This window comes from Seriola dumerili, unplaced genomic scaffold (genome assembly GCF_002260705.1).
Source record: "Seriola dumerili isolate Sdu_G_001 unplaced genomic scaffold, Sdu_1.0 BDQW01000044.1, whole genome shotgun sequence".
In the NCBI taxonomy this organism is placed as follows: domain Eukaryota; kingdom Metazoa; phylum Chordata; class Actinopteri; order Carangiformes; family Carangidae; genus Seriola; species Seriola dumerili.
Genome location: NW_019174299.1, coordinates 2,345,336 through 2,370,642, shown reverse-complemented (window position 1 = coordinate 2,370,642; position 25,307 = coordinate 2,345,336). Strand labels below are relative to the sequence as shown.

At 43.3% G+C, this 25,307-nt stretch overlaps 3 protein-coding genes across 4 annotated transcripts; 2 read left to right on the top strand and 1 right to left on the bottom strand.

Annotated features, from left to right (window-relative positions):
- The first annotated feature begins 937 nt into the window (after window positions 1-937).
- On the top strand, window positions 938-18,471 carry LOC111217636 (KN motif and ankyrin repeat domain-containing protein 1-like). 2 transcript variants are annotated; one of them, XM_022739596.1, is made up of 13 exons: window positions 938-1,014; window positions 7,200-7,284; window positions 10,368-10,451; window positions 10,773-12,134; window positions 12,559-12,768; window positions 12,860-12,965; window positions 13,222-13,866; window positions 13,958-14,045; window positions 14,596-14,815; window positions 15,203-15,345; window positions 15,606-15,806; window positions 15,911-16,009; window positions 16,910-18,471. In XM_022739596.1, exons 3-13 carry the CDS (start codon window positions 10,415-10,417, stop codon window positions 16,964-16,966), a joined length of 3,168 nt encoding a protein of 1,055 aa, XP_022595317.1. In that variant the 5' UTR covers window positions 938-1,014; window positions 7,200-7,284; window positions 10,368-10,414; the 3' UTR covers window positions 16,967-18,471. The 2 variants fall into 2 exon arrangements, with proteins under 2 accessions (XP_022595317.1, XP_022595316.1); XM_022739595.1 differs by having other exon boundaries at window positions 10,773-12,149.
- Window positions 18,472-20,954: 2,483 nt separating this feature from the next.
- On the top strand, window positions 20,955-21,745 carry LOC111217473 (hemoglobin embryonic subunit alpha-like). Its single transcript, XM_022739360.1, has 3 exons — window positions 20,955-21,052; window positions 21,145-21,352; window positions 21,581-21,745. The coding sequence occupies exons 1-3, from the start codon at window positions 20,955-20,957 to the stop codon at window positions 21,707-21,709; spliced, it is 435 nt and encodes a 144-aa protein (XP_022595081.1). The 3' UTR covers window positions 21,710-21,745.
- Window positions 21,746-23,355: 1,610 nt separating this feature from the next.
- On the bottom strand, window positions 23,356-24,121 carry LOC111217449 (hemoglobin subunit beta-2). Its single transcript, XM_022739322.1, has 3 exons — window positions 24,018-24,121; window positions 23,651-23,873; window positions 23,356-23,515 (listed from the first exon to the last, which is right to left on the bottom strand). The coding sequence occupies exons 1-3, from the start codon at window positions 24,107-24,109 to the stop codon at window positions 23,387-23,389; spliced, it is 444 nt and encodes a 147-aa protein (XP_022595043.1). The 5' UTR covers window positions 24,110-24,121; the 3' UTR covers window positions 23,356-23,386.
- Window positions 24,122-25,307: the final 1,186 nt, after the last annotated feature.

The following is a 25,307-nucleotide window of genomic DNA, read 5'->3' as shown; positions in this document are numbered from 1 at the left end:
CTGCATCATTCACTACAGTTTGTGTTACATGGTGATAACAATAATGGGCCTTCATTTTCTATACCGTTAGTCTAATTTCCTCTGGCAGCACAATGATCCATGTTATAGCCTGTGATGTTTGTGTAATTTACAAGAACGAAGCACACCACATTTATAATGGGGCACTTCATAACAACTTGCAGTTGCTTATCCAATCAGAGCTGAAGACTGGAAGTTTCTCTAACAGTTTCTCTCCAGGTGAAATGGAAGTACGATATCAGCTGTTGTGATAGAGAAATGTAACTGTACCCATGCAATGTTTTGTGGATTTTCTTCCTTTAAAGCATTTTTCCTGTCAGAGTGACCAACATTAATACGTAGTTAAAACATTTTTATTTCTATTTGTATGCACGTGAGAGACACTTGAATGTTTGAGTTCTGTCTCTTTCATTCTTTCCTGAAGGCTTTTTTTCTTTGAAGGTGCTTAGCAGTATTAGGAGGTCCTTAAATGTCCTCTCAGGTTCTTAGAGTTCCTTCCTTGAAGAACCTTGAATGCTCTTGAAAGTACTTGGTGGTCTTTGAAGGTCTTTTGTGGGCCTTGAAAGAGAACATTGATGTCCCAAGGTCTTTAGGAGGTCGTTCCACTGAGGTTCTGGATCCTGACTGATCTGTCCACTGAGGTTCTTCATGCCCATGATGGTGCTTGAATGGCTTTTAAAGGTTGATGGAGGTGTTTGGATTTGAGGGTCTTCACCTGTAGATGCGTGAAGAAGCATGGATCCTCGGAAGCCCTACGAGGGGCTTTCAGACCCTTTCGGACACCTGAAGATGATGAAAGAAGGACGAAGGTCGGTAGACTGTGTGTGTGTGTGCGCGCGCGTGTCAGAGGGAGACAGCCCTGCTTCTTGGCCTCGTGGCCGCTGGCCCTTTAAGAGGAGCGGGAGGGGGCGCTGAGCATCTCGGCTGCGGTGTTTTTGTGTCTCTGTCAGTGAGCGCTCCTGGGCCGAGGCGGCTGAAAGGATTTCCAAAGGGCAGGTAAGAAGCAGAAAAGACAAACTTACACTTCCTCTGTTTGAAAGCTGTCTTGGACTCTCTGTTCAACTGCATTTTAAAGCGCTTCAGACGAGGCGCCTTCTTGCTCGTGTGACTTCTTTTGTGAAGCGTCGGTCCTGCCCATTCCCCCGGTCCTCTCTCTCCGAAGTAACGGGTCCTTTATCCTCCTGAACCCACCCCCTCCCCGGTTATACTCATATTTCTCCCTAATGTTCTGACTAATGGGGTTTTTTAATTTCACATGAGTGTTTCTTTAGTTTCAGAGGAATGTGTAGCTGAATCTTATGGTCGCTCTCCGGTGCGTGCCTTTTTGTTCAGAGCATCATTGGAGGCTAAGTCAGGCTGCACGGTCGCGAGGAGCGCCGTTAACGAAACATCTAGCCTATTATTGTCATGATAATAGGTGATCAATAATAATAATACTAATTCTGTTGCAACTAAAAGTGTGTTTGCCATACTGAAATTTAAGTTTATTCATTTCACTGGGTTTAATTTTTATCATATAGGGAAATTACCTCTAGAAAAGCTGCATTTCTGTACAGTATCCCTGTAAAATCCATAGCTACACTGTTATTTTCATCATTGTAAGTGATTAAAGCAGGAGTTTAAGTGTTGCAGCTCTTCTACAGGAGTCTATACAGTTATGTGGCATTGCCAAATCTTATCCCACACGTCATTTCTTAACCCGGCAACACATTTGGGTGTTCGTTTCTCTTTGCCCTTCATTATGAAACTTTTCCTCGTGCCTCACACATGATCTGTTGCAACAAACCCACCGTTTTTCATTTTACTTTTAAAAAAAGAAAATGGTGAAAAGCTCACTGCAGACTGTAAGGACTCAGGGGAGAGGGTGGGTCTGTGCATTCTGCAAGTTTTCATTAGTTCCAGATGTTCATCAGCTTTTCGTTGCCGCTTCTTGCGTCTCACATTTGCTCATCTCGCCGCCTGAAGTTACTGGTCACTGAGGGGAGTTTATATCCTCAGAAGATGGATGAGGTCTGATGAGGTCTGATGGAGTTGTGTGTCAGCAGGGCAAGAGGAAGGTAAACAAGACTGAAACTCCAATGAGTCACATTTGTACAGGCACCACTTGCTCTTTTTCAAGTACCTTGGTGCCTGGCTCTCCCTGGTTTCCCTTGATAAACTAGTTAGTAGGGTCTTAATAGGCAAAATTCATAAATCAGTGTTTTCCCCTCAATAACTTTATTGTTTTATGTTAATATGGACGCTGTTTGTTTTATAATGAACTTTGTGTGACAGGATGTCTTATGACATGTGTGGCAGACTGTCCATATTCATCAGTAAACACATCAGATGTTTTGATGAACGACATGGAGAGCTTGGGGGGGGGGGTCATCGGCCTGTTACACTGCATCATACAATACACCACTGTCCTGCTGTTGTGTAATGGGCAGTATTAAATCACCTACTAGCAGCTGCTTGGCTCTCAGATGGGCTCTGTCCTGTCATTCATGCTGTTAAATTGGCCTGCTAGTGCCAATATTTTGCCTATTAGTTGGTATATCTTCATATTTAATTCTCATATTACAGTACAGTTCAACAGCACCATAACTGCAGCCATGAAAATGACAGTGAAGTTACATCTGCACCTCTCAGCAATAGTTTTAAAAAACAAAAACATTATAACCCTTATGAGGGCATATTGCAGACATTTAGCTAAGTGGACTTAATGAACTGTCAACTGTATATTTCCTTACTGTTTTGAGATCCAGTGAGTGTGAGTGTAATAACAGTGAAAACTGACTCCTCTTCGCCTGCTTGGGGACCCCTGGAATCCCATCAGAGACCCCTGGGAATCCCCCAGGCTGCACGTTTGGGAATTCCTGGTCAGGTTTGTCTGCAGCTGGAGTTTCCTTCACCATTTTTTTGTCTGAGCTGGAATGTGATTGTCACATTACAGCAGTTGGACACAGGGGTGCTGTGGTGGAATGCAGGGTTATAAACCCCATTTGCACACTGGGCCACACGCCGGGCATTTAAATGGTTTAGCGAGGCTAATGAAATTACACCCTGAGCCCGCATGAGACTGTCTGTCACTGTCTAGTGAGGTCTAGTACTGGTTAGCTATTTTGGACAGTTTTAGAGCATGATGAACTATCTGTTCCTTAAGTAACCATGTTATATATCATCACTTGAAATAAGGATGTTTATTGACATAAGGGTCTATGATATTGCTAACGGGCTTCTTCACTGTGCATACATGCAGTCAAGTTGTGTTTTCTTCTTATTGTAAATCCGATATGACGAAAAACCCAAATATACCCTTTTTCACACAATTACAACATTATTTTAAGATATAATGAAATAAAAAGTTTTCGTGTAAGAGGTGGATTAGTTTATAAGTGGATAAACATACGGCCCGGTATTATTATAGTAATTGCTCAGGACAGTGAGGGTTAATACTCCTACTTAACTATATTGTTTGGGTCAACCAGTAAAGTAATGTTTTCAGGGAACATATGGTCTAATCTGGCTTTTGAGGTACTAGAGATAGTAATTCCTTATCTGCCCGAATAATCTGACTTGATCTCTTTTAATAAATTAATCACTCAGAAAAGCAAGATGGACTGTTCTGTCCAGCAAAGCACAAACATGTGAGGGCAGTCAGTGCTATGGATGTTTTCTGGGCCTATTGTTGTCTTTATGTCCACACAGTCTGTTGATCAAGAGCCCTCCTTGAATCAGGAAGTAATTGATAAGATCCCTGTGAGGGAACCACTTAACTAGATCACCACCTCAGGCAGATTACTTCCTCTGTTCTGCTGTGCCATCCGCTCAGCACCACAGCACACGCTGACCTCAGCTTTTAACCCCAACATTGGTGCTCTGGCGTTCCGACTGCTGTCTGGACTTCGTCCCCCAGACCCTATATCTTCCTTGGAACAGTGCAGCGTTCAGCCTCTCTGCTCGGCATCATTCTTAATCCCCACCTCCACAACTGCACAGGAATTTTCTCCCAAATGCCTCTTCTTTTTTTTTTTTTTTCTAGTCTCTTTTTTCCGGTGCCGCTCCTTGCCGCTCAGTCCCACCCTTGCTCAGTTTCCTGTTGGAGGTCAGCACAATGACCAATGGCAGACTGGCGGGTGTTTACTCTGCTCCTGTTCCAGGAGTAATGTGAGCTTCACAGCCCCTCCCTTTGGCCGTACTCTAGCTAGCCAGACTGCTCCAGCCCAGTGCCGTCTGCTCCTCCATACCACCACTCCTTAATGTAAAAAACAGGGCTTTTTGCTAAAGGGCAGAGAATCCTGGAGGGGACGTACCATTGGGTAATGATTTCACTGTCCTGAGTCTAAAGTCCAAATTAGCCAAAAAACCACATGTACACCAGCAACACAAGAGCACACTGTATTTCCATGTTGTTATGAGATCATCTGGCCCCCGTCACGCTTGATGAAGGCCCCATCTTTCAAGCAATGACGTACACTGTTAAGCCACTTCAAGCTGAGTGACAAATGGCTGTTGTTGCCTCTACATTAAGCATTCTGTAGCTTTTCAGGAGGGAAATTTGTTTTTAATTTTTTCTGATTTATTATTCATTGAGGGACCAGTTGGTTGAATGAAGCCATCTGTGCTGCAGAGTGAGGAGGAGGAGGACACAGAAGGCTCAGTAGATAGACCAACAACCGTGACTCCTGTTGTGATCTTAATGTAACATTTAAAGCTCTGCAGCATGTCTATGTTTGCGGCCTTTTACTGTGAGGAAGAAAAACCTCTGAACAACAGTCAGCTTTATATAGTCAGAGAAAGTGCAGCTTCTCATAGGGATTCTCTATTGTGGGTCTATTTTTAGGTGTGGAATGCACAAATGATGGTAATCTTCTAGGCGGAGCCATTTAAGATTATGAGGAAAGGTCCTTTGAAACTTTATTTACCCATTGTGAGCAGTCCTTGCAGCCCTCTGTGTGATCTGTGTGGTGCTCTTCCTGCACTAACAGGAGTAGACTACATTCTGGTGTCAGCAGCAGGATTTGCAGTGATTCATACTGGTGGAGTTCAAATCTGAGAACAGTCATGGTCTTCTCATTCGAGAAGTTTCCATCTAAAACTCTCAGCAGCATTTCTTTTCTTTTTTTTCTCCCCCCCCTCTGCCTGCAGTTTTGCCTTTCTTTCCTCACATTCCCACTGTTTTTCTCCCACCCTCCCTCACATACTGTACTGCTCTCCTCTGCTTTCTCCCTCTCTTACCCCTGCTCCTTTTTTTCTTTCTCATTTATGCTCTCCTTCTCCTTGTTACTCTTTCTCCTGGGCTGGGGAGGAAGTGACTGGGTTGTTTCTGGATCCTTAGGGAATAGGAAGATGGAGCTCCCTTTCCTGTAACCCTTTCTTCATCAAACTCATCAGGACTCCATCCTCCCTGTTTTTTCAACATCAAGCTTGGCATGATGTGAGTGGCACATGCACTGGCAGAGCAGTGTCTATTTGACATCAGAAAAAGATGCATTTTCTCATCAGGCTTTTGCTAAAATGTTTCTACTTATTGGTGTTGATTATCCATCAAAAATATATCATCACGTTGTCAGAAGACAAGACATCTTGAAGACAGACAAATTAAAAACAGTTAAATCACTTTGCTTCCATATCATCAGTGCCCTTACTGGAATAAATCAACTTAAACGCTGCAGCTATGTTTGTTGATCTGTGGGAGTCTTCAGGCCTGGGACAGTGTCGGCGTGTCGGGGGATCTGTGTGTGTTTTCATCTGCGCTGTGTGGGAGTCGATGGGAGTTCAAGTTGTCTCCTGTAATGTTTGATATTTGTCTTACACAAGTATTTGCCATCTGCACCAGCACAGGGTTATTACTAAAGAGGTCCACATAGTTCACTGTCTTTAATCCTGTCCTTGGAGAGTCATTTTTGGCAGGTTTCAATAATTAGACAGGGATGTGTTCATGTACATGTTTTGTTCAGGCTCTTACATAATTAGTAGCACAAAATCATTTTGGAGCCTCGGGCACTTGTTCATCTAGACATCAATCACTTAGTCCTGCTCCTTGTATTTCCAGTCTCTTGTCAGTGTGTGGGTCCTTAACAGCGCTTCATCAACTGTTTGTTTGTTTTGAGGCAAATTTCCTTGCCACACACTCATACACACACTGTTTTTCTCTGTCTCTCCCTCTCTGAGATGCCCCTCCTTGCTTTATATTAGAACCAGCTGTGGAACTAGAGGCTGAATGAATGGCTCTTTGTGATTTGGCTGTCGTTCCAGTCTAAAAGGTCTGTTTCTCCCCCTACCCCTCCACCCTCTGTGGTATCGGCATGACAACAATATGAAACAATGGACTGAACAACAGCATGTCTTGTTATGATATTATGCAAAGGTCACCCATCAGTGTTTTTTAAGGCTGCGAGACCCTCCGACAAAATGTCGTCCACACACTTGCACGGCAGCCTGACTCTGAGCAGCCGTAGCCAAGGCGTGAGAATCAGCAGACACAGTCATGCAGCTTATCTGGTGGACATGCACGCAGTTGTTCCAGCACAGGCTTCAAGTCTGTGAAGGGAACACATTACAAGGCTTGTGAAATCAGTCTTTAAAGGTGATCTGTGCAAATGATGCCTGTTCCAAACAAACTGGAGGGCGTGTGCGCGGGTGTGTGTGCGCCACTGGATTTGGGAGTGTTAGTCAGAGAGGCAAGAAAACAGAAAACATTGCCCAATCACATGGCAGGGAGGCTCCAAGCCTTGAATTGATTAGCGAGGCTTGAATTGGAGAAGGGAATGGGGTGGGGGAAAGTGTTTCTAGAAAGCTGGGAGAGGAGGAGTGTTGCTTTGCGTAGATCAGACTTCTTCCAGGCTGCAGTACAAGGCGGTCAGAGAGTGATTGGCATCTCATGGGGGTATATTGTTCACATCCGACTTGTCAGTCAAAACCACTGGAATGTTTGGGAATGTTTTTTCTGGCTTTGCAACCTGTGTTTAAAGTCTTGCGGGGGCCACTCTTTTGTAACCTGTCATAAGTCTGTTTTTATCTCTGTGTCAACAGAGCTACACACCTTTAATGGAGTTTTAGTGACGTCCCCTGATGACTACTTGTCTAGATGTTTCCTTTTATTTTCATGTGGTTTACATTTTTCTGGGCTACAAACTGTTACAAACAGAATCCGTGACTGCCAGAGTTCAAGTTTCCCTTATTCTTGTTTCCCACAGGTGCTGACTGTAAGAGTGCAAGAAAAGGAAGGGAGAGCGAGGAGCCTGGGGAGGAGAGATCCCGTCCTTGCAGCGCAAGCAGCTGGTATGAAGTGGAAAATAAATCCCTCTTTTCCTAATTCATAAACCATTCCCAAGCTTGAGCAGAATAGCAATCACCAAAGGCCGAGAGAGTCAGTAAGGCAGTGGAAAAATCCATAAAGATCTTCTCTGGGTGGTGGGAAGAATGGTATTTCTGACTTAGCAATACTGAGGTTTAATCCTTTGTAATGGCAATAATAATAAGGGGACTCAATGAATGGAAGCAATGAGTTTGATGAATGTGGGAGAGCTGACCTCGAAATGAAGCCTGGCATTTTAAATTGCTCCTCAGGGTGGTCTCAATCCTCTGATACACCAAAGACACGGAGATCTATATACACGCTGTAAATCAAATCCAGTTTTTAATCCTCCAGAGACGAGCATGCTAAAGTGTGGCTGTAATAAATAGATAAATGAACCTGAAGCTCCCTTATATGTACAAACCCAATCTCTTCTCAGTTTCTGCGAGAGATGAAAGAAGCTGCCGTATAATACAGTTATTCTCATGACATCCTACAGGACATACTGCAGACGTGTAATTTGTGCTGGATGACCTGCATCGTGTCCCCCCCCCCCCCCCCCCCCCGAGGTTTGTCCTAATCTTAATAGCGGGGAATGGAGGGAGTCGACCAGGCGATGTTAACTTCCTTTAGTATGGTATGCAGCTGTATGGGGAGGCAGGGGGGCGAAATGGGGGCAAGGCATTTGTCCTGGATGAGGCAGGCCAGGGAGAGTCGTCTGAAGAATGGTAGTGTGGCGCTGGGGAAGGGCGCACACTGGTTTCTGTTCAGATGTCATCTCAAAGGAACTCTGTTTGAGAGCTGAGAGAGAGGGAGGAAGGTCAACCACTCCACCCCACACACACACACACACACACACACTCTCACACACACACTCACACACTCACACACTCAGGGGGAATACGTACACACTCGCTTACACATCTGAAACACCCAATGAGCCAGTGTTGGAGAAGCAGATGTGGAGGCCCGGTGGTGTGGGCGTTTTGAGGGGGCGATGATGGAGGAATGGCACCCGGAGAAGAAAATAAGGAAAGAGACATTTGAAACAGAGAATAATGTGAGTTTGAGAGTGAAGATATAATTTGAAGGAGTAGAAAACTGCATTTTGGAATTCAAAGAGGATTCGAGTGGACTATGTCATCTGTCATGTCTGCTTTGCTGGTTGCTAAACCGCAGACTCTAATTATATCTCATCAACTGTCCCCTGTCAGCGCTGTCCTCCACCCTCGTGTACACACACTCTCTTTTCTCACACGCACACATACACACTCATGCTTCCAACCACTCTCCTCCCCTCTGTCCTGCTCTCACTTTCTCACACATGTAGTCATACCAACACCGCGCCGTGCAGCATGCAGCACATAATCAATCTAACACTTTCATTCCATACTTGAGATAAACAGACTCTCACGCTGTGTTAGGACAGTATGGAGCCAAATCTGGTCTGTGATGCTTTTAATTCTTCTTTTTCAGTGTTTCATGAAATTATTCCACATCATTAAAACTTTTTTTTTTTTTTTTTATCTGCGATGAAAGAGCGCTTTTGTTATCTTATGTTTATTGGATCTTTCAGGATTCCAGCAGCACTCCCATGTTCTTTTTTCTCCTTCTGAAAATCTCTTGTGTTCATGTAAGGCACTCTTAAAATTTACATCTGGGACATCTGATAAATTCTTCATATGTAAGCTGATATATATTTGGCTCAGTGTTGGGGCTCTATCATATTGAATTTAACAGTGGAATCCTTCCTTACCACGTCAGAGTAAGAAGTATTTTTAATTCTGTTCATTTTGATATGGGTGCATCAGTATGTGCGTGCACACACACACACACAGTCTGATAATGTGTGTGGGCGTCTTGGTATGAGAGGGTGATGAAGGGACACAGATAAGGGGAAATCACACTGAGACGTTAAAGTGACTACAGGACTTCAAAAATACCAAGTCAATTTAGTCAGTGTTTCCAAGTGTCCTACTTTTCACAAACGAGCAAGCACCGACCAGAGTCACAAGATAGCGAGAGACAGAGAGAGGGAGATAGAGAGAGCTCCACATAGAGAGGAGACTCTCAGAGTTCCTGCTGAAGAAAGAGAAAACCAGCCTTAAACTGAAGTGAACTGAGTATGTCCTGAAAAACAAAGTGTAGGTTTGGAGTCCAAACTTCTGATCTTAGCTCCTTAAAGTCTCAGTAATATAACGACGTTCAACTGCCTAAATCTGTGGATGGCTTAAACATTACATCCCCAGTTCCCACAAAGTGATGACCTAGAAAGTTAATCTTTTCCAAGCAGACACAAACTCGGAGGCACTGGCGATGTGGGCTCTACAACGTTGCTCTCTGTGGGAGGACAAAGCACAATCTTTTGTTTATAAAGAGTCAAGATGCATTACCTCTGGAATGAAAAATGCATTGAAATTCACCATGCTCTCTGTGTGAAAGTAACAAGCAAGTTAAAAAGAGAGACACTGACCAGCTGAAACCTCCTGATCATCAGCTGACGTTGAGAGGGGGAGAAAGCACCAGAAAAGCATAAAGAGAGAACAAATAGAGAAGACAGAGGAGGAGGGGGGAGATGTGGAGAAAGTGTAGGAGAGAAAGAGGAGAGAGTGTCTGTAAACCCTAATTTGAGAGGAGAAGTTTAGCGTGCACGGATGATTCCTAATAAGGTTGTAACTGGCAGACTCAAACCTCTGTCCTGGAATTAGCTGCCAGGAAACTTTCCCCTGTAACTCCTCTTCTCTGGACGCTATGAACAGAAACAAACACACAATCGACTGTGACCCGCTACGCTCCAAAAAATGAAAGGATAAAATTAGAGAGGAAGGCATGAGGGTGCCGTAGTGAAAAAAACAGTAAAACTATTTCTGACCATCATATAAAAAAACAACATTATCAAAAAGAGCCACATGTCGTGTACAAACATACTGCAACATACTGTATGTCCATATAAACAGGTTTCTGTTGGGCATGCATAATCATGCATTATTAACCCTTCGCTTGTTATTACTGCAAGAATATTTGATGTGCTCATTTGTAATGTCAACCTGTTTCTGTGTCTCCACAGGTGAGAGTTGGTGGGTGACTGTTTGAGATACCAGCCACAGGCTCATTATGGCTCAGGTGCTGCATATGGACCCCAGCTTCCCAGGTGCAGCTTCTATTTATTTTCACCAATAACACTCAACATAACATACATAATACTGAGGGTATTTTAGAAAAAGGAATTCTTTTTGTTAGGATTTAAACTGTCAGACGGGCTTGTAAGTAATGGAACAGTGGTGATATCCCAGCGCTCAGAAGGTCAGGTTATAGTAAACTGCACTACTCCACTTTGAGCCTAATTTGGTGATTGTTTCAGAGTACATAGATAAATACACAGTAGCCCAGAGTTAGTGCTATTTTCTAAAGTCTGAGCCCAAGATTAGACGCAGATTTCCGTTTGTTTAAAGTTGATTTCCTTCCCCCTCAGGGAAACTCAACCCGCCTGCTCCCCCTTCCCTGCATGGCAAAGAACAGGAGGCGCCCTACTCAGTGGAGACCCCCTATGGCTACCGTCTGGACCTAGACTTCCTCAAATATGTTAACGACATAGAGAAAGGAAACACTATTAAGAAGGTGCCTATACAACGCCGGCCACGCTATGGTTCCCTGCCCCGTGGCTATGGCTACGCCGGCTCCTGGTGGACGTCCACGGAGTCTCTGTGCTCCAACACCAGCATGGACAGTCGGCACTCCTCCTTCTCCTACTGTGCTCCAGGATACCACACGTCGCAGAGACCCAGCTTCAGCACTGCGCGGGTGGAGAAGACCCTGTTGGATGCACGCAGGAAGCTGGAAGAGGAGAAAGAGGGGCGTAGATTCTCCAACCTGGGCAGCATGCACAGCAGTGTGGCAGGCTCTAACACCTCCATCAGCAGCGCTCACAGCTACAACAGGGCCCATGGTGGAGGCGGATCCTTTACGCCCATGAGTTCTGGCCTGTCCACCCCAGTGACCCCAACGCCAGCCCACCTGCAGCATGTCAGGGAGCAGATGGCAGCAGCCCTCAGGAAGATTAAGGAGCTGGAGGAGCAGGTGAAGACCATCCCTGTGCTCCAGGTTAAAATCTCTGTGCTGCAGGAGGAGAAACGGCAGCTCAGCGTCCAGCTGAAGAGCCAAAAGTTCCTGGGCCACAGTCTGGGTTTCAACCGCGGTCGTCCGCGAGGCGAGCTCTACATCGACATCCCTGAAGAAGAACAGAGCACTGGAGCCAAAAGCAGCAACAAGTCAGCAGAGCCACTGTCTCCCACCACACTTGAGGGCTCCAAACAAGACTCAGGGTGTGAGATTGAGGACACAGTGATTGTGGGTGGAGCTCGACCGGATGCAAAGCGGGAGCTGCGCACCATCGGAGTGGGGCCAGAGGACTCAAGGGGCAGTCGTCAGGTGGGAGTTGGGGTTCGCGAGGAGGATCTGGGGCTGCTGCCAGAGACAGAGGCTCTTAAGAACCAAGTGGGTCAGCTTGAGGGCAAACTAAAGAGGACGATGCAGGAGCTGCAGGCTGCACAGCATCAGGCAGCAGCAGTCCAGAAAACTCCTCAGGCAGAGCATCCAGTCATAGCTACCAGCATGGGCTGGCAGGAGCCACAAGGCTGCAGCCTGCACACTCTGGTCAGCTTCACACAGCAGCCCCAACAGAGGGAACAGAGGACTGTGGGAATCCAGGTGTACACATCGGAGCAGCCTACTGTGGTTGAGGTGGGCACGCTGCTCCGAGCAGAGACCTGCAGCTCCCCCTCGCTTCAACCAGCTGGAGGGGTTTTGGAGGGCCACCACAGAGGACAAACTGAAGGTCTGGATTCAGCCGGTAGTTTATTACCTTTACCCGAACAGTCTAATGCAACAGGCCTTTGTTGAGAATATCATGTTCAGTGTTTGTGGACTCTGTCAGTGAGCTTTTGAGCCTCTAATGTTTTCTGTCACCTTTCAATTTAAAGTCTGCCACAACACAACAACTAACTTCACCCTGAAAATATCACTGAGCTGAATCAGCACCTCTCTGACACTAAGACTAAGATTATACGACAGATTACATTTATTGTAATGGGCTGCATAAGACGGTACAGGTGTAACCAATAAACTGACAAGTAAACTCTTGATCTTGTGTTAACAACTTGTGTTGGACAAAGTAGTTTACTTATGTTTTTTTGTACATTTCCATACGATATGTATATCAGTGAAGGCTGACAAGTTGAAGTCTTCTTTCTGTCTGGCAGATGCTCCGGTTGAGTTGCCGATTGCAGTCAGCTCCAAGCAGGTACGCGACGTCCTAAGGAGTGAGTTGTCCACCTCGGTACCTGTTGCTAATCCTGCCATCGCTGTAGGCACGTCTGATAATCACATTGGTTTAATGCATTCTAAAGAAGGAGAGACACTCCTGCATACAAACACAGAGACCATCCAGTCACAGGAAGGCCCTAAGACAGGTAACTGGACTGAACTATCACTTGACTTGTTTTAATTTAATCACATGACACAGTCCGGCTCTATGTATGATTACTGGTATCTTTTTACCAGCCTCATCTCCTCAGTCTCTGAGGTCCATTATGAAGCGGAAAGCAGAAGGTGAACCAGGCTCCCCCTCCACTAAGAAAAACCTACAGTTCATTGGAGTCAATGGAGGGTAAGTGTCAGTGACTGCAGATCACCAATCAGTCATTTCCATCCACTGAGTCCTGTGTCCCCCTGCCCTGGCAATAGTGTTTCATCCCAGATGTGTGGTGTAGTTGGAGGAGAAAAGAGTCGGCTCTAGCCAAGGGTCAGAGTTACCAAGAAGAAATGCATTCGTATTCCCTGTTCATGTACAATAATAAAACAGGTGTGAGTTTCAAACAGTTGGAGCTGTTTGACATTAAATTCTTCATGTTCTTTTCTTGCAGTTATGAATCCACATCATCAGACGACAGCAGCAGTGAGAGTTCAGACGAGGGCAGTGACTCCAGTGAATACCATGAAGCCAGAGAAAAACTACCAGAATCTACAATCCAGCACCAGCAAGCAACCCACGCCAAGGTTTCTCAGCCCCAAGAAAGCAACAGCGTACCTCAGCAGGCCACTGCCAAACTACCAGCCGTCATTCCAGAAACACAGCAGAGTCCCCGCCAGTCTGCAGCTGTAGACACAAGACTGCCAGACAAAGTCCCCCGGTCACCAGCAACTGATACAGCTGTGCAGAAATGTGCCTCACAGCCACCAGCCTCAGACCCCACCCTGATTCCTCCACATCCAGCTAACGATTCTGCCTCTAAAGAGACTGTCAGCCAATCATCAGAAAAGCACACAGTCACACGGGAGATCACTTCCGCGTCATCAAGCTCTGAATCCTCTAACCCCTCTGAGCAAAGCTCTCTAAAGTCCCCGGTTACCTGTTCTCCATCGCCGTGTGTGACTAAAACCACTGAGATTGCCAAGCAGCAATTAGCCGTCCAGTCTCAAACCACCGTCCTCTCCAGCCAATCGGAGTCAAAGCCAGCAGCTGAAAGCAACAAAAACGACACTGCCACAGCATCAGCCAAACAAGTCAGGTAAACGTACACATAGTCAGTCTGTCTGTGAGCATCACCCTGTCTGTGAGCATCAGTGACTGACAATGTGTTGTCTCCTTGTCTATCTCAGACTGGAGCTGAGCGACGCTCTGATGTCAGCTCTTTGTGCCCTGCAGAAAGCCCTGGGGGAACCCAACGCTTTCAGCCAACAAGGAGCAGTAGGTTTTCACTTTGTTTAACTAACATAATCCACTCAGTATCAGTACTGCTGTCCAGGAAATGCAGGAGTGTCCTGTTTTTAGAAAAATCAATTATACTGACAAGTCCAGGGAGAAGCATAACAAAGCAGAAACACCTTACATACTGATTTATCTTTAATTCACATTCAAACATATTCAGATTATCATGATCTCTGTCTGGACTGTAACAAAAAGGGGGATATTTTCTATTATGTGGTTTTTGAACTTCTTCTTTACAATATAAGTTTTGCGTTGCATCTCTAAATGTTTGAATTAGTCAAGAAAACACACTTACAAGGTGCTTTTAAAAAAAAAACAATAAAATGGTTTGCTGCACTGAAAAGATCTAGACCCAATATTTTAACATGTATTTCAGCAATTTTAAAAGTACTAGATGAGCAAACAATACATTTGCCGTGTGTTTGTTGGAGGTTTGTTTTGCAATAAACCCTCCTCTCGACATACTTCTCATGGTCAGTCTGTCGAGTGTTTCTGTGTCTCTAAGCGTCCTCATTGTGTCTGATCTCAGAGGGCGGCCTACACCACTGTGCTGCAGGAGTGGCTGCGTGTGTCCTGTCACAAAGCTGCGGACACAGCTGTTGTCAAGGCCTACATGGACACCTTCGCCTCGGTCTCCCCTCAGCTGCTGGAGTTTGTGATCAACATGGCAGACGGCAACGGGAATACAGCGCTTCACTACACCGTCTCCCACTCCAACTTCCCCGTGGTGAAACTGTTGCTGGACACTGGTGAGCTGTGTGTGTGTGTGTGTGTGTGTGTGTGTGTGTGTGTGTGTGGTTGTTACGTGTTTTCCTGAAACAAAATCCTACATTTAAAATTATGCACGTTTTGGTAACAATATTAATTTACACAATATCTCCGAATTTTTGTGACAAATAATTAAATAATGAATTATAAAATTATGAAATTATCTCTAATTAAGGTTGAAATATGTGATTTTGGAAGGATTTGTTAAATATTTTTACTTGACATTTCCAATTCTACTATGTCATGTCCCGTATCAATCATCAGTCATCATGAGTGTCACTCCCGTGTCCAGTATGTCACGCATCCCTATCATTGTCTCTGCTGCTGTTGTATCACCTGTCACACTGATTGTCCTATATACCTGACAGGCCTGTGTAACGCTGACAAGCAGAACAAGGCGGGATACACAGCCATCATGCTGACAGCTCTGGCTGCCTTCCACTCTGACAGTGACCTTCAGACCGTCCTGCAGCTGCTGCGCACCGGGGACGTCAACGCCAAGGCCAGCCAGGTGCGCCCTCTACTGCTCACTAGGTTTTACTGCAGCTCCACACACAACACACACAAACCCATATCAGAGCTGAAATGGTGTTTTGAGGTGCTTATCAGATCTCTGCTCACCATTAGTTTGTTATGCAGATGTACACTGCAACATGTGAGCAAACACAGTCTAAATGATGAAGATGATGATGATGATGATGATGATGATGATGATGCAGCTCCACATGTTCAAGATGAGGTTAAAAATTTTTGAATTATGGGTATTTTTAGGCCGGTCAGACGGCACTGATGCTAGCAGTGAGCCACGGTCGAGGGGACATGGTGCGGGCGCTGCTGTCCTGTGGGGCTCAGGTCAACATCCGGGATGATGACGGCTCCACGGCGCTCATGTGTGCCTGCGAACATGGTCATGTGGATATTGTGCGTCAGCTACTGTCTGTGCCGGGGTGTGATGCCACTCTCACCGATAATGTAAGCACAGTATAGTCCCTGCCTACTTCCTCTCTATCTCCCTCCCTCTCTCTTTTTTTTTGACAAACCCATCATCCCACCATCATCCTCTTGTGTTTTTACAGGATGGCAGCACTGCGCTGTCCATTGCCCTGGAGGCCAGCCAGAACGACATTGCTGTGCTTCTGTACGCTCACCTCAACTTTGCGAAGCCTCCTTCCCCTGTGAGTGCTCTCACACACTGCTAATACATAGTAATGGTTGTCATAAGGTATTTTTTCACACTAGTATCCTGGTCATGATTGGGTTTTTGGAGTATCTTGGTTACATTTTGTGCATGTAAACAGCTTATCCCAGTTTCAGACACCTGGTTATGACCTTATCCTGGATGTACTACCTGGAGTACTCCAACAGAAACCAGGATAATGTGGCATGTAAACACCTTACCAGGTTTCTGAACCATCTCATAGTGAGATGGTGAGAAATCAAGATATACCTGCAGGCAGCCGGTCAGAAACCTGGATACTGTTCTCATCCTGTATACAAGGATGTGAAGAACCAGGTTTTTCATGTTCCATGTAAACGCCATATCCCGAATTTAATCAAAAACAGCATAAGGCTTAAAATGAGGATACTAATTCATATGTCAATGCACCCAATGAGAGAAATCTTTCATAAAAGAGGAAGAGATTTTCCACACATGTATCTACTTACAGTCTCCTCAATAAGGCTTAATGTAATGCCCCATATAACTTATTTTGCTTTAAAGGAAGTGTTATTGGTTATTCCTTTAGGAAATCACAAACTGAAGAAGAGGTAGATGAAGCGGATTGAATTTACAAGAAAATAGCACAAAATAACTCCTGGAGAAGACAGAAGCGTAAACGTATCTTTAAGATATGTACAGAATGTGGATTTGTTCTCTCTCTAAATCAAGCACATCTATTGACACTTTTCCTCACAGTTCATATGTAATAAGAGCTTCACCTCTGTATTCGTGTTGCTGCAGTATGCTTGGCCCCAGCTGAGGGATACAAGTAGCTACACCTCCAAAATACATCAACACTCATGAATGACATAAAAGTTCTCATCTCTAATACCTTCTTTTTTTTAACTTTGTCTAGGTTTCACCTAAGTCTCCTCTCTTGGGTTCCTCTCCTCCTTCCGGTGAAACAAAATAAACCGCACTCCCTCTGTAGCAGCAGCTCTACAACCAATCCACCGCAACTGCTCACATTACAGCGACTTTCATTGTGTAATTCAGAAAAACATTGAGTTTGTGTGTATGTTTGTTTTCACCCTCCATAATTTAAGTACATTATAATGTGCAGATAATTACATGACAGCTTGCACCATTGTTATCTGTTGCTCTGTGTACACAGTGATCTCTTTTAATCACTGTGGTGGTTAAAAACACGGATTTCTTGTGTGGTACAATCTGAAAATCCAAATATTTAGAGTGGCTGTATGAACATTAGTTCAGTCTTGTGACAATCCAGTTGTCAACACTGTTTTTAGTGGCACTTACCAGTCAAAACTGTTCACCATGATTTCATTATACAGTTCATTATTATACACTTGTTTTTATTTCATACGGATCTCATATTAGTTGCTTTATAGAGCAATTTTTTGTCATTGTAATATGTACAATAGCTGTTACACAGTAGCATCATTAAGTGTTCCACCATCACAGTCATTTGGAATAACAAAAGCCACCCCTCTTATAGATAAGTGTCCTTGCATCAACAAGCTCATTGGTGCTACAAAAGTATAATACAGAAAACACCACTTCAACAGTCTATCAATATTTATATGCAAGATTTATTCACACTAGAGTATTTTTGATATTGATTTTTTTTATTCCGACTGAATTCATGATCTCCAAAGATCATGATTTTTATTTCCCGGGCCATTGTTTATTGATAACACCTTTTTAACCAGAGGACAACATTTTTTTTTATGTGTCCACCACATTTCCCAAATTAAACCCAAAGATGTATCTCTCCTGTGAGCTCTGTGACACTGTATATCGTAGTGATAATATTAACACAGGCCTAGTGTGGCAGCGGAGAGAGGTCAGCGATAGTCTCTGAAGGCTACGGCACTGTGGTCTTTGTATTTTTATAGGTGATGGTATTTTGGATGGTGGTATGGCAGGATTAGAGTGTATCTGTGTTTGTAATATTCTGTACTTTAACAAGACTTAGTTGAGAAAAGACTGAAAGCACTGGCGAAGCCACCTCTGCTGTGGCCATGCTGGTGAGATTCGTCAGGGAACCAGAAAGTGACTGATTGGGGTCTTATAAGGACGTGCTGTGTAAGATATGAATTTCAAAATAATATATGTCAATATTTACTTTTATGCCTAAAATCAAACTCCTTGAACAAAAGTGCATAGGCTATTGATGTCAAAATTTCTATTACTTTTCAAAGTTTTTTCTCAATTTTCATATTCACTTTTAAGCAATTGAATTTTTATAAACTTTCAACTTTTTAATTTAAGTATCTATCTTTTTATACATGTAGGATTTTTAAGCTCACACCCACTTAATGTACCTGCACAGCTCTTTAGTTAATGTTTTATGAAGGTTTATCTAAACTTTGAGCTTGTGTTTCTCCTCTTCTAATTTGTGCGTTTTGGAAAAACAATGAATTAATAAATGTGGACCACACTGTTTCTATTGCATTTATTCAGTATTGCTTTTGTTTGCATGTAAATATTCGGCAGCAATGTAAAACATAGTAAAAACAGTTCTCACCAGCCAATGTACAACATCATAATAACTTTTAATAAAGTCATGTAGCTCATGATAAGAACGGGTCTGTCAGGGGGAAAAACAGAGAAAACGACCCTTTGTCTTGTATATGATTGTTTTACATTTCTTCTATTTTTTTTTTTTTTACAGACTCCAGGTCTGTAAACTTATTATATTTTATGTATCACTTGCAGTGCACGTTGGGGAGAGTCCACTAGAGGGCGCTTCAACACAAACACTTGGTCAAGTCCTCCCCTCAGTCTCCAGCACATCCCTGGTGTAGAACAACACTGAGCACTGAGATCCATCACATCACAGCTGTCCGCCAGCTGCAGGAAGCTGTTATACTCCACATGCACGTTTTAACTCACTGTCATAAAGTTTCATCTGAACATCATTAAAAATTTGAGACGAATTCTCCCATGATGCTCCAAACAGAAAATAGGCATACCTTTAACATTCTTTTGGGTCCTTTTTCTACACCAAGTGGTCACTGTTTACATGATGGCAGTTTAGTTTTATCCCTGTTTGTCAAAGTGGCTCCACAGGTTGATGTCTCCTCACCATGAGGCTGTGGCCAGCTGTGATCACAGATGCAAACAGGCCATCCCTGGAGACGGTTTGACTCGTCTCAAGCAATTTCTGCAAGAAAAGTAAGTACATCTTGCAGGGTTCTCGTGTGAGTTTGAGGGTTTAGCCACACAACTGCAAAAAAACAAAACAAACAAAACAAACAAAACATCAATACCTTGATTGTAGATGGGGCTTGTGCACAATGGATGGTCATGACCACAGCTCAAGGGAGATTGATATCCCCTGGCTTGCTGGTTGATAATTTTTGCTGTGGGCATTGTGACCCCCACCTGAATCATCACCTCAAGATGAGGTTGGGTTTGCACTTGGCCCTGTTGCCATGGCCATGAGATATGATGACGAAGCGGAAAACAAGCGACGAAGCTGTGCAGCTTGATTTTTGTCCAGGCTGGAGTGACGTTTTCATCTCTTATGAACTGAAGACACTGCACTCCAGCCTACAATCATCTATGTTCAAACTATACGTAAAATATATTTTCCTCTCACTTTATTTGTGTTAATTTGACCGGTTTCTACAACAACCAGGCGATGGACAGCGACGTCCATTTGTTTAAAACAATACAATAACTTGCAGCATTTACAGAGTTTGAACTCGCCACAATCTCTAAGAAAAACACTGTCACAGCTCCAGCTGGTTTCCTCAGACAGCTGCTTGTCTTTGGGAGGAGTCAGTGAGATAAGATACCAAGGTAAAGAAGTGAGCTCTGTCTGCACCACAACACTGTTGTTATGAAAGAGGTTTCATCCACCAGCCAATCAGAAAAAAGCTGGACATTTTTAATTCTACTAAAAAGAAAAAAGGTCCACTCACTGCAGCTTTGACTGTCACTCAGACAAACCTGCTCATTCACCTGTCCAGCCAATGTTTGCATTTTCTGACTCACAGTGTGTCTCCAAGTCTTCAATCATCATTTCAATCATTTTTTTTCCTCATATTTACTTTATTCTCTGTTCTGATTATGACCACTGTGATCATGTGAAGCCAAACTGGAGAGTAACATTAAATGAAATATTCTCTGTGAATGACCCACAATGAGAGTTTCCAGTTACATATTACAGCAGCTCATAGCTTTACACTGGACATCAGATAAAAAAGAAGCTTATCTATTCCTTCTTTTGAGTGGATCCACCCTTACAGCTGTGGTGCAGTGGGTCAGATAAGCCTTAGAACCAAACCATGCATTGGCATGAAAACAGAAAATGACTTTTCTCCTCACATTGGACGGTTTCCAACTGATAAACAAATCTATTAATATTCCTTTGCAACAGAGCTTAGATTTAAAGAATCTGTTTGAATTACATCTGCTTGGTGTCTGCTTGTTTGAAATATTAGAACAGAGGAAAAGCTTCAGTCGGTCAAACCTGACAATAATAACTGCAGCCACACACTCAGCTCTATAATTCCTGTAATTGTGTGGTAGTTTGTTCTGGAGTAATCTCTGAAAGGGTAGGTTTGGCAAATCATGTGGTCTAGTTGTTTATGGAGATACAGTATATGCTGCCTTATGCTTTGACCTGCCCGTTTAGAATTACATCTGAAATATTTACACCAGTCACTACATATACATTACATAGGCACATATATATATATGTATATTTACCTGTAATCATTACTGACTACTGTAAAATGAGGTTTGGTTCCAGAGGCACCGTGGGAAGAATTTTGTTTATCTCACGCAAGCTGCAGCCCATCACTCGGACCGCCTTACGCAGCCTATCTTGGAGGTGGTCCCGGGTGTGCCCACACTCTGTTTCAAGCATAAAATCCCCGCGGTTTGCGCTGATCACGGCATTCAGCAGATAGTCAAACAAAGACAAGATGACCAGTCTCACTGCTAAGGACAAGCAAACCGTCAGGGCCTTCTGGGCTAAAGTGTCTGGAAAGGCTGAGGACATCGGCAAAGATGCTCTGAACAGGTAAATATCCGAACATAATAATGACTGTTGGTGTAACCCACTCCAACATAGACTGACTGAGTCACATTTATCCGCTTACATCTTTTTCGCAGGATGCTGATCGTGTACCCTCAGACCAAGACTTACTTCGCCCACTGGAAGGACCTGAGCCCCGGCTCTGCCCCGGTGAGGAAGCACGGAATCACCGTGATGTCTGGAGTCGCTGATGCTGTGACCAAGATCGACGACCTGAAAGGAGGTCTCCTGAACCTCAGTGAGCTGCATGCCTTCACTTTGAGGATTGACCCTGCCAATTTCAAGGTGCAGATCCAGACTCATTAACATTTAACAGCCTGTCATTAATATTCAGACTTAGGGCCTTAGGGCCTTTGTACAGTGTGGACAACGCTGTTCCATTCCGGTTCAAGGGTCGTTCACTTATGAAGATTGGAGTTAATGTCACAACAAAAATCTGTGACAGGTGTGTAGATGGGCACGTGGGGAGCAAAACATTGAATGTAATGTGTGTATTTATCGTTTTCCCCACAGATTCTGTCCCACAACATCCTTGTGGTCATGGCCATCATGTTCCCCAACGACTTCACCCCTGAGGTCCATGTGTCTATGGACAAGTTCCTGGCTTGTCTGGCTCTGGCCCTGGCTGAGAAATACCGATAAACAGCAGAAGATGACGGAGACTGCAGCATGAGTTCACTCTGCAAATTCAATAATAAATGAATGAAACGCAAAACAGTTTGTTCTCTGGTTCTTTTCTGGTGATTCGTGTTATATTTGAATAGGGCATACGGATGAATTGCCATCAAAGTTTTTAAAGTCTGTTCAGTAGCGACCACAAAGACTTAAAAATAAGCGAGTCAAATTTTACATTAACAGAACTGCACGTGGTTAATTGATTGGTCGATGGACAGAAAATTAGCTGGCAATTATTATGATAATGATAATTGTTTTAACAATTTTGAAGCTAAGATCTCCAGACATTATTTGATTCCAGGTTCTCCAGTGTGAGAACTGTCTGATTTCTATCATTGTAAACTGAATGTCTTTGGACAATATGTCTGACAAAAAATAACATTTGAAGACGTCTCCCGTGACTCTGGGAAATTTGTGATTTTTGCCATCTTTGACTTTTTTCTGACATTGTACACAATGAACGATTAATCGGCAACATAAATAACAGATAAATTAATAAATAATAGTTACATACAAAGACAATGAAAAGGGACAATTTTTTAACAAAAGAGAGTACAAACACATAAAACAGTTGCATTATTTTTTCTTTTTTTTTTACACTTCCATAAAATTTCAAAAACAAATTTTTGGTCAAATTGTTTTAATAAAATATTGTATTAAATTAACTCCCTATATGTCACTAGTTATTTGTTATATTAAAAATGAGTAAGAAGGGACAACTATAACCAGCCAGGAAAAAGATTTATTATTATCATTATTATTATCATTAGCCTATTATTCCATTGTCCCCATATGTTTCAATTTAAGTAAGGTAGCAAATGATTGTTTATTGATTCATCTGCCGTTTACTTTGTTGATCAATCGTTCATTCTATAAAATGTCAGAAAAAAAGTGAAAAATGTCACAGATGGTAAATTTCCCAGAGTCCCTTGAGAAGTCTTCAAATGTAAGGCTACGTTTTGTCATACAAACTATCCAACAACATTTCCTTTACAATTATATAAAACAAAGAAAATCAAACAGTTCTCACACTGGAGAACCTGGAACAAGATAATGTTTGGTGTCTTTGCCTGAAAAATAACTTAAAATGATTGAGTCTCAAAATAGTTGCCAGTTAATTTTCTTTCCATCGACTAATCGATCGTTGCAGTTCTCTTGAGATTAAATTTTAATTTGTTCATTTTCTAGTCTTTGCGGTCGTGAACACACTTAAAGAAAAACCGTTGTGACAAAAACATAAGTAGAAAAGATCAGTGTGTACATTTCTGTCCACCACTTCTGTGGAGCTATCAATCTGTAGATAGACATGTCCCCTCTGTGAGGAGAACAACACTAACATTAATATAATCAAAAACATGATTTATTTATTGGTCTATTTAACCTATGTCAAGTCATAGTAGTTCATCTGTGTTTTGAATGTTGCTCTTTTTTTAATCTCCGTTCACTGTTTCATCAGCTCTGTTTTTCCTCTGTCTGAAGGTCAGTTGTGAATGTTATTTTTCATGTTCACAGTTATGTTTGGTTGAATCACAGACAAGCAAATTGTTGAATGTGCTTATTGTTTTTATTTGCTTTGAGACAAAAACAAAGAGCATTTAAATAAATGATCCAGCGTGCGATGGTCTTCTCTTGTGCTGCAGCTCTCTAGTGGTACTGCCTTCCCAGGGAGGACACCACCACGGCCAGGAACTTCTGGAAAGCTGCCTGGACATCACCGGTGAAGTCATTACCCATCCGAGCAGCAATCACGATGGTGAGGCAGTCGGACAGCAGCTGCAACACAACACAACATGAATCACAAAACAGCAGCAACAAAAAAGGTGAGGCGATTCTGATGAAAAACAACAACACCAACAAAAAACCATAAAATGTAGATAAAACAGCGACAACAGCTCCCCGGCCTTATACCTTGAAATTGTCGGGGTCCACGTGCAGTTTCTCGGAGTGCAGCACGCTCAGCTCGGCGTAGGTCTCCTTGATGTTGTCCATATTCTTCACAGCCCGGTCCATACCGTGCAGGACAACCTTTCCGTGGTTTGCAACCATAGGGTTAGCGATGATGGCAGTGGCGTTGTAGAGGTTTCCAAATCCGCCGAAATACCTCTGAGTCCAGGGGTAGACAACCAGGCACCTGAGCGAACGAGTCACACACATAAATGCCACGGGGTTAGATCAAGAGATGAAATATACGCTGAGAAAATGAACATGTGCATACGTTACTAACAATAGGTTACTTCTTAAATATTATTCATGCAGAATAGGAAATAAGTGTCACCTGGAGAGAGCAGCGGGGCCCACGTCATCATAGTCCATCTTGGAGAAGATGTCCTGGATAGTGGCGCGCTCGAAGTCTGTCCATTCAACCATTTTGCCGGTTCAAGTTTTTCCTGTGCGGGTCAGAAGATCCTGTGCTCACCGGCCCCAGATGCAACTTTTAAAGCAGCTCTGCTCCCCTCCCAGAGGCGTGCGAATGGAGGGGCGGTGGGCCGGGCAAGTGCTGTGTTGTGGATTTGCAACAATGATAAGAAAAGGGCGTATCTGCACCGTTGAGATTGTTTCCCCAGAAAAAAATAGCTCTGTACGTAAAGTAACCCCCCCCCCCCACACACACACACACCTCACCCCTCAGAGCCACCACATTCAGCAATGCAAAGTAATACAAAAGGCTTCAGACCAATAATGATTTCCATTAATCAATGGGTAACAGGTGCCAAGAGTTTTTCATCTTTGTGTCAGTATGTTTTGGTCATATGGGCATAACGGGCAATTTAAATGATCGCAAGTTTTTGACAGAGCCATAGTCTGATATATGCACACAGATGGACACCGTAACAGGTGAAATACCGAAGCGGCAAAACCAGTCAGCAGTCAACAGCGAGCACCTCGGACAGCTCCCACATCCTCCCGTGGGACGTCCAAGGATCAGCACCTCGGATAGCGGTCTTTAAATTTGAATGCGGACTGTTGATTGATCTGATTTATATAAAATAAATAAATAGGCCACATGTTTTGATGTTAGTTGAATGAAAGCTTCATTGTAGCTCAGCTTAGAGAAAATGAACGATAAGAAAAAAATTATCTGGGAAAAGTGTTTCCTTATGATAACATACATATGTATCCCTACATGTATGCGGCTCTAAAATCTGTCTCACAGGGGCTCAAAACGATTTCGTCGTGCATCAATTGAGAAATTAAATGTTGGCTACAACATGTTATATAACCTACTGAGCTGTGCTACAATTTAAGTTTAAAATGTGTTTTGTGATTTTTATGTTTTAATTTCGTACACATGAATAAAATTCAAAGACATGAGTGAAACTGAACTGTACCAGGCATCAAATAAACTGCTCCCAGTGCTGAGTTGACCTGCCTGTAGGTCTACATCTAAAATATATTTTCAGCAATAGAGACCCATCAGCCGCTGCTGAGCGTATAGGCTACAGGTGACACGAGTCGTCTGTTGATGACTTCGGGGCCTTTTCCAAAATGCAAGATCATTTGAACAGATCGTATCATTTAGAAGTAAAGCGATGTAATTCAAAGAAGCTGTAGAGCCACCATCACA

Bases quoted from the DNA above. Each gene is read 5' to 3' on its own strand.
- LOC111217449 (XM_022739322.1), bottom strand. From the start codon at position 24,109: ATGGTTGAATGGACAGACTTCGAGCGCGCCACTATCCAGGACATCTTC. The intron at 23,874-24,017 runs GTGACACTTATT...TCGTTCGCTCAG, and splicing joins GGCCCCGCTGCTCTCTCCAG to GTGCCTGGTTGTCTACCCCT. The intron at 23,516-23,650 runs GTATAAGGCCGG...GTTGTGTTGCAG, and splicing joins TGGACCCCGACAATTTCAAG to CTGCTGTCCGACTGCCTCAC.
- LOC111217473 (XM_022739360.1), top strand. From the start codon at position 20,955: ATGACCAGTCTCACTGCTAAGGACAAGCAAACCGTCAGGGCCTTCTGG. The intron at 21,053-21,144 runs GTAAATATCCGA...TCTTTTTCGCAG, and splicing joins GGCAAAGATGCTCTGAACAG to GATGCTGATCGTGTACCCTC. The intron at 21,353-21,580 runs GTGCAGATCCAG...TTTTCCCCACAG, and splicing joins TTGACCCTGCCAATTTCAAG to ATTCTGTCCCACAACATCCT.
- LOC111217636 (XM_022739595.1), top strand. From the start codon at position 10,415: ATGGCTCAGGTGCTGCATATGGACCCCAGCTTCCCAG. The intron at 14,046-14,595 runs GTAGGTTTTCAC...GTCTGATCTCAG, and splicing joins CTTTCAGCCAACAAGGAGCA to AGGGCGGCCTACACCACTGT. The intron at 15,346-15,605 runs GTGCGCCCTCTA...GGGTATTTTTAG, and splicing joins TCAACGCCAAGGCCAGCCAG to GCCGGTCAGACGGCACTGAT.